This window comes from Salvelinus sp. IW2-2015, linkage group LG18, assembly GCF_002910315.2.
Source record: "Salvelinus sp. IW2-2015 linkage group LG18, ASM291031v2, whole genome shotgun sequence".
Lineage (NCBI taxonomy): Eukaryota > Metazoa > Chordata > Actinopteri > Salmoniformes > Salmonidae > Salvelinus > Salvelinus sp. IW2-2015.
Genome location: NC_036858.1, coordinates 53,144,338 through 53,153,114, shown reverse-complemented (window position 1 = coordinate 53,153,114; position 8,777 = coordinate 53,144,338). Strand labels below are relative to the sequence as shown.

At 40.7% G+C, this 8,777-nt stretch overlaps 1 protein-coding gene across 2 annotated transcripts in view; it reads right to left on the bottom strand.

Moving 5' to 3' along the window:
- LOC111978043 (glutamate--cysteine ligase catalytic subunit) overlaps positions 1–8,777 on the bottom strand; it is a 59,254-nt gene that overhangs the window by 17,785 nt on the left and 32,692 nt on the right. The window contains exons 1-3 of one of the 2 annotated variants that reach the window (XM_024007811.2): positions 6,446–6,521; positions 3,402–3,584; positions 3,185–3,298 (exon numbers count right to left, since the gene is read on the bottom strand). In XM_024007811.2, coding sequence (XP_023863579.1) covers positions 3,185–3,298; positions 3,402–3,547 — 260 coding nt within the window. In that variant the 5' untranslated portion in view covers positions 3,548–3,584; positions 6,446–6,521. Of the gene's footprint in view, positions 1–3,184; positions 3,299–3,401; positions 3,585–6,445; positions 6,522–8,777 lie in introns of those variants that run through there. The other variant, XM_024007810.2, reaches the window with a different exon arrangement.

Below are 8,777 nucleotides of genomic sequence, written 5' to 3'. Positions count from 1 at the left end.
CCCAGCTGCCAACTAAACGTTTGATCAGTATGACCATTCCTACCCATGCTAGACTAACAGAAGAATTGTAATTTATAATGCGCCAATGCGTCCAACCATTCAGAAGTGCACATCCCAGAAAGCCGTCTAATGCAATTTGTTCATATTGCCCAGATAGGGGAGATTAAGTTCTTAAAATCTTCTACCACGGATGATTCTGCCTTAGCTGTTAACTTTGTTAGTACAATCGAATCAAATCCTGATTACCAAGCTTACTACAAACTCATCCTCTTGTGATAAATGGCGGGTTGTTCCACTCGTGTGGCTAATATTTTAACTCAGCGTGCGTCAAATAAGTGGTGAACTGGCAAAGCTAAACTGCTTGATTGCGTTAACAGACCTGTTGGACTCCTCAGTGCTGCTTCGCCGTCTTACAGAGTACTATTGTGAATATAATCAGACAAATTAGATTCGTCTTAGGCCGTCTGCGCCTGAAGTTTATTTCTTCCCACTTATCTGAGATACCTACCTGCATATACATTTAAAAACCTAAGTTCTCTTTCGCGAGCTGAAACTACATTATGAATCAGGCAAACATAAAAGGAAGAGTAGCAAGCGAGTTCCTGCGCAAGTGTGTGATTCAGAGTGTCCCAGTTCTAGTACTACACGCACGTACTTAATATTAAGAATCGTGTGAGAACACCCATAATAAAATGAAATATAGATAAGAACAGATGATGCCTTTTATCTCTTCCAAGCCTTTTAATTTCATTATCATGGCCCCACATTCGCATTGTTGCGGCGTAGGATAAGCATTTGTGGCCCATTTAACACAGGTTGGGTAATTTGTGATGGTGGTCCAAAGGCTCATGCCCCTTACGAAATTGTTGCATTGTACAATCAAGAGTAGCAGTGTCCATGAACAAAGTTTCTCGCTGGTTGAATTGTCTCTTCCTGCACAGGTCTTCCACCAATATTTGTTGGTAAACGTTTGTCAGAGCAGCGTTTTCAGTTATTTGTTTGATTGAATGTCAGATATATTCCTCTTATCTCTCCTCCAATTTTCACTCCTAGTTCAGAGCGTGTTGCTTTTTTACGTGTTAAGGTCTGTGAAAATGGTAGCCGCCTTTGCTCGTGCTCTCAATCCGCACGCTATTTCCTCTTTGAAATATTCAACCCCAAACAAATTTCGTATACATCTATGAAAGTCCTCAAAGGACATTATGTGATGTAAACAATCGACAGCTAATGCCTCCCGCAATGCCTGTAGTTTACTTGGACCTTTGTTGATACCACCTTACAATTATCATAAAAGATTGCTCGACAACCCTTTGATAGGATCGAAGGAGATCAACGAATAACAGGGGGTCATTGGCTGTGCCATTGCTTCGAGGAATAACCACTGCGACCAGCATTACGTTGTAACAAACTGAATGTACCGTATCTAATCTGGTAACTTAGAACATTGCAAATATTCCAACAGATTTTCGCTGAATGATAATATCCTCGAACTGTGGTGACCAAATACCTTAATTTATGTTTGAAAAGTGCACAAAGATGTCACTCTGCTAAGACCAAATCAACACCTTATCAACAACAGTGAAATGCTATGTCCCCTCTCAAGTCACTCTGAATACTCGTACGTATCAGATGTTGTTGGTAGAAAGAATGATGTGTCATTCGTATGTTACTTGCTCAAGCTCCTCATCACTGCTCCTTTTTCTCAACTCCATAAATAATGCATGGTGTTCCATTTATAATAGAGGCACAGTCTGAATTCTAATATGTATATTGTCTGTTTCCATTCCCGACCCAGCTGCCATTCCTGGTCATGTTTTGTAGGGCCCTGATCCCAATGCTGAGCAGACTGCTGCGCCAACAACCATCAGTTACGCCTGCCATCTTTTTCATCCTAAAGGCATTCCGCTGTTTGCAAACTGCTTTAGACCGGAGAATGGCCTTCCTTATATGTCCTGCGAACCCTGGGAGTGATGCCAATTATCCAGCGAGTGTCAAGTGATCTCGTTTGATGGTTAAAGAATTCATACCGTCACTGACTTTTACTGTGAAAAGCTGTGGCTGTACATTTAACGTGTTGCAATATATACCAGATGCCAACCTTATTTCCCTTTCCGTGTTGTTCCACTGAAAGCATGTTTTATGATGTAAGGATGGATATCTTGTGTAATAATGTTTGGTTTATTCCTAATCTATATATGCCATTTTCCATGTCATTCGTCCTCTTGAATAGCACTACTTGAGGCTAAGTCACAATTCCCCAATCTGTGCGTACAGAATACCCAAAAATCCAAGACATGGTTCACCTCCCATATCCCCCTCTCTCGCTAGCCGGATAAAAACGGACATGGCCCTCGTTACATCGGGACCCAGTCGGGTGTGTTTGAGTTTCACCGTGTTCCCTCTAGTTGGATTGTGAGACCAGTAGCATAAGCCTTTCAATCAAAAATCTAGACCGCTACAAAGAGGTACCCTTTCTTAAAGGCAGTTTGGAAATAATACAAAATTTTCCTCCAAAGTATGAGGACCCAAGTAAATTGTTTGTACGCAGTGAGATATCCATTGTACATCCAAAAGTTTGTGTTCTGACAAGTCGATGGCTGATTTTTTTTATGGAATTATGTGTTGATGCAATGCGTATCAAAAGAAAGATGGCAACTAGATGAACGTGGTACCTTCAGGCGTTTGGAAATTTCTCCCAAAGATGAACCAGACTTGTGGAGGTCTACAATTGTTTTTCTGAAGTCTTGGCTGATTTATTTKGATTTTCCCATGATGTCAAGCAAAGAGGCACTGAGTTTGAAGGTWGGCCTTGAAATACATCCACAGGTATACATGGCAGCCAGTCAATTCACTAAAATGATGTCAATTAGCCTATCAGAAGCTTGTAAAACCATGACAATTTTCTGGAATTTTCCAAGCTGTTGAAAGGCACAGTCAACTTAGTGTATGTAAACTTCTGTCCCGCTGGAATTGTGATACAGTGAATTATAAGTGAAATAATCTGTTTGTAAACAATTGTTGGAAAAATTACTTGTGTCATGCACAAATTTGATGTCCTAACCGACATGCCAAAATTATAGTTTGTTTACAAGACATTTGTGGAGTGGTTGAAAAACAAGTTTATGACTCCAACCTAAGTGTATGTAAACTTCCGCCATACATACATATATACATTCAAGCCTACCTGAATCTTGGGTGTCCGTTTATGGCTTCATCTGGGAAAAACAGTGATTTGGACACTCCTTTTTCAACAGGTGTTGGGTTGTACTCTGGCTGTGTGAAGCCTGGACAACCTAACCTAAAACCATTGTTACAAGAATAACAATAATGTTAAGGTACTATAAATGAAATAAACAAAGTTTCAAATGGTTGAGTGAGTGACAGAATAGGTACTAAACTACCTTGGGAATGATGTGATGGTGGCAAGGGTTTCATTCTTATTCAGCACAGATGAGGCCTCTCGCCTCCTCTTTCCCATGTTGTCCTCCACTGTGTTGAACTCTGACATCGTCCCACCGTATGGCTGCCCCGGAGTCCCTTCGATCATGTAGCTGCCATACTCTGGCCTCCAAAGGGTAGGATGGCTCCAAAGAAAAACAAAGCATTATAAAAAAAAAAAAAATGTAAAAGCCAACTTACGTTTTTAGAGGCCAATGAATAATGTTGTCTAACAAAACAAGGTCCTTGATCAGATAGAGTCCATTGTGTTATGCTGATCTTTCACATTAAAGTAAACATGTTTTTTTTTTAATCTAATGTGAGACACTATCTCAGCAGGGGGGAAAATGCTGTGTTTGTGTTTCAGGGCACGTGCTCTTCAGTATGTGCGACAGAGGCAGTAATGAGGAATGCTACAGCTCTAGCTACAATTCCACACTGACACTGGTATTTCCCCTGGGTTAAGTAGGCTTCACAGATTTAGGACGTCATGGGCTATTAGCAAGAAGACCATTACTGTGGGGCTTGTACAAACACAAGTACATAAAATAGAGATAAAGGCTTTTTAACCTGCAGAAGGAATTTAACAGCCCACGGTGTAGCAGGCAGGGAGACTCAAGTGTATTTGTAAGAGCATAGTTWAAAAAAWWWAAAWAAAAGTAAAACTCATGCTGAAGTTGCATACTTGTAAAGTAGCCTTTGCATGAGCGAGCCATAAGGGAAGCTCCTTTATTTATTTATTTTTTAAAGTTGCTAAAGAGGCTAAYGGAACACTGTCTTATGCAGTGACAAATGTCTTCAGTACCTGCAATGTAAAAAAAGGTTTTACAACCAAATGTCTATTTTTATGTAAATGACATGTTGTAGAAGGGTCAAGATACGTTTTGTGATTTCACTTGTTTGAGAAACCTATCCTAACCAGTGATTCACTTCCTCATCGCGATGTACAAAGCTCTGAAAAAATATGAACAAACACTCCAAAAACACCCAAATACGTCCTTTTAGAAACCAAAATGCCCTCAGTAAAGTAATGCAGGTCTTTAGATGTTGTACACATGAAATTATGTCATTCCAAACTATATCCGCAACGTTATATTTCAATTTTGTGCGACTCGAGCAGTTTTCCCCTATCCAGCTGTTCCATTTGAGTCGCAACAAAATGTAATATAGCGTTGCTGATAAAGTTCAGAATGACAGTACGGGGAAACAAAATATATATGAAAATACAGTTGAAGTCGGAAGTTTACATACACCTTAGCCAAATACATTTAAAATCAGTTTCACAATTCCTGACATTTAATCCAAGTAAAATTGCCATGTCTTAGGTCTGTTAGCCTCACCACTTTATTTTAAGAATGTGAAATGCCAGAATAATAGTAGAGAGAATGATTTATTTCAGCTATTATTTATTTATTTTGTCCCATTCCTCCTGACAGAACTGGTGTAACTGTCTGGTTTGTAGGCCTCCTTGCACGCACACTCTTTTTCGGTTCTGCCCACAAGATTTCTATGGGATTGAGGTCAGGGCCTTGTGATGGCCACTCCAATACCTTGACTTTGTTGTCCTTATGCCATTTTGCCACAACTTTGGAAGTATGCTTRGGATCATTGTCCATTTGGAAGACCCATTTGCGACCAAGCATTAACTTCCTGACTGATGTCTTGAGATGTGGCTTCAATACATCCACATATGTTTCCTCCCTCATGATGCCATCTATTTTGTGAAGTGTCCACCAGCCTCTCCTGAGAAGCACCCTCCACATATGATGTGCCACCCCGTGCTTCACCGGTTGGGATTGGGTGTTCTTCGGTGCAAGCTTCCCCCTTTATCCTCCAAACATAACAATGTCATTGTTGCGCCAAACCAGTTTATTTTTGTTTCCCATAGACGCAGAGGGAATTTCTCCAAACAAGTAAACGATCTTTGATCCCATGTGCAGTTAACAAACCGTAGTCTGGGCTTTTTTTATGGCGGTTTTTGGAAGCAAGTGGGTTTCTTCCGTTGCTGAGAGCGGCCTTTAGGTTATGTTGATAAGGACTTCGTTTTACTGTGGATATAGATACTTGTGTACCTGTTTCCTGCCAGCATCTTCACAAGGTCCTTTGCTGTTTTCTGGGATTGATTTTCGACTTTTTGCACGCACAGTACGGACATCTCCTAGGAGATGAAAGCGTTCTCCTTCCCTGGCGGTATGACGGCTGCGTGGTCCCAGGTGTTTGTAACTTGCGTTTACTATTGTTTGTACAGATGAATGTGGTACCTTCAGGCGTTTGGAAATTGCTCCCAAGGATGAACCAGACTACAATTGTTTTTCTGAGGTCTTGGCTGATTTATTTTGATTTCCCATGATGTCAAGAAAAGGGCACTGAGTTTGAAGGTAGGCCTTAAATAATCCACAGGTACACCCAATTGACCTCAAATGATGTCAATTTAGCCTATCAGAAGCTTTCTAAAGCCATGACATTCATTTTCTTGGAATTTTCCAAACTGTTTAAAGGGCACAGTCAACTTAGTGTATGTAAACTTCTGACCCACTGGAATTGTGATATAGTGAATTATAAGTGAAATAATTTGTCTGTAAACAATTGTTGGAAAATTACTTGCATGCACAAAGTAGATGTCCTAACCGACTTGCCAAAACTGTAGCTTGTTAACAAGAAATTAGTGGAGTGGTTGAAAAACGAGTTAATGACTAAACCTAAGTGTATGTAAACTTCAGACTTCAACTGTATATGCAATCACTACTTGTAAGTCGCTCTGGGATAAGAGCATCTAATAAATTACTAAAGGTTTGAGCCCCCATAATCTGCCAACGAGGATGAGGAGTGAATCGCTGGTTGGGCAAGTTTCTCAAAATAAGTTAAACGAAAAACTGTCTGTACCCTTTAATAACATGGATTTACATAAAAAAAGCGATATGAGTGTAAATAAGAAAGATTCTACTTTAACAATAAGGTATATACATGGCAGCCAGTCAATTTCTAAACAGATTTAAAGCTGACTTACTTGGGGTTTGTCTTTTCACCTTTGTCTTGAAGGGTTTCCAAAACCTCCCCACCATTGAGAACAAGACGAACCTTTTCATTTTCTCATCCATTTCAATCAACATTGTATTCCACCTAAAAAGGGGAGAAAAAAAAACATTTTACATAACCAGTTTATATTTGGAAGCCTGAAAAACTGTGTGCAAATGCAATGCATATCATGGTGAAATCCCATTAGGCTACAGCACATGTTGACTCACTGACAGAACCCATTGGCTAAAAACTGATTGAAAGTAGAACATCAAAGCTCATGTTGATTTAGTGTTAACATAATGTAGCCTGACGCTGCATTCATAACGAAGTGGGAAGGTGGGAATGACCAGTTGTGACGTGAATAAATCCTAGAATCGTCTCACTCAAAAAAAAAAGAGGGACCACACCATATCAGATAGATAGAAAGATTTCATAACTATCTAATCAGTGTAGGCTGCAAGTAGAACTACAGAGATTTGGCTAAATGAATTGAGCTGTGAGTTGGAGAGGTTGATCTTTTAGTCTCTCTTTCGTACGTGTTCCTGTCCTGTCTGTGTGTGTGGCTGCGGTTTTACCTCCGTTCTGAAAATGTGTGAAAGCCTACTCTCGTCAGTGTTAACTGAAGGAGATGGGAGCCGGGAGATGCACATTACCAAAAATATATGGAACCTGTTCGTTGAACAAAATAATGGGCATTATTATTGGAGTTGGTCCCCCTTTGCTCTATAACTGCTCTCTTCCTGGGAAGGCTTTCCATTGTTGGAACATTGCTTGAGGGGACTTGCTTGCATTCAGCCACAAGAGTCTAAGTGAGTAGGGCACTGATGTTGGGCGATTAGGCCTGGCTCTCAGTCGGCGTTCCAATTCATCCCAAAGGTGTTCGATGGGGTTGAGCTCAGGGATCTGTGCGCGGCCAGTCAGTTCTTTCACACCTATCTCGACAAATCATTTCTGTACGAACGTCGCTTTGCGCACGGGGGCCATTGTCCTACTGAAACAGGAAAGGGCCTTCCAAACTGTTTCCGCAAAGATGGAAGCACAGAATCGTCAGTGGCTAAGGGCTATCCCGAACCATTAAAAACAGCTCCCAACCATTATTCCTACTCCAAACATTACAGTTGGCACTATGCATTGGTTCTCCTGGCATCCGGTAGGGTTCTCCTGGCATCCGCCAAACCCAGATTTGTCCGTTAGGACTGCCAGATGGTGAAGTGTGATTTATCACTCCAGAGAACGCGTTTCCACTGCTCCAGAGTCCAATGGCGGCGAGCTTTACACCATTCCAGGCCGACGCTTGGCATTGCGCCTGGTGATCTTAGGTTTGTGTGCGGCTGAATCAGCCATGGAAACCCATTTCATGAAGCTCCCAACGAACAGTTATTTGTTGCTGCGTTTGCTCCAGAGGCAGTTTGGAACTCGGTAGTAAGTGTTGTAACGAGGACAGAATGTTTTTACGCACTATGTGTTAAGCGGTCTGTTCTGTGAGCTTGTGTGGCATACAACTTCGCGGCTGACTGTTATTGCTCGTAGACATTTCTAATTCACAATAAAGCACTTACAGTTGACCAGGGGCAGCTCCAGCAGGGCAGAATTTGATGAACTGACTTGTTGGAAAGGTAGCATCCTATGACCGTGCACATTGAAAGTCACTGAGCTTTTCAGTAAGGCCATTCTACTGCCAATGTTTGTCTATGGAGATTGCATGGTGGTGTGCTCGATTTTTATACAGTTGTCAGAGGAACGGGTGAGGCTGTAATAGCCGAATCCACTAATTTGAAGAGGTGTCCACATACCTTTGTAATTAAATTAAATCAAATTTTATTGGTCACATCACATGGTTAGCAGATGTTAATGCGAGTGTAAGTGAAATGCTTGTGCTTCTAGTTCCGACAGTGCAGTAATATCTAAAAGTTAACAATTCATCAACAACTACCTAATACACACAAATCTAAAGGGAGGAAAAAGGTAATGTACATATACATATAGGATGAGTGGCATAGGCATGGTGCAATAGATGGTATAAGGTACAGTATATACATACAGTTGGAAGTCGGAAGTTTTACATACACCTTAATCAAATACATTTAACTCAGTTTTCACAATTCCCTGACATTTAATCCAAGAAAAAATTCAATGTCTTAGGTCAGTTAGGATCACCACTGATTTTAAGAATGTGTAATGTCAGAATAATAGTGAGAGAATTATTTATTTCAGCTTTTTATTTCTTTCATCACATTCCCATTGGGTCAGAAGTTTCATACACTCAATTAGAATTGGTAGCATTGCCTTTAAATTGTTTAACTTGGGTCAAACATTTTCGG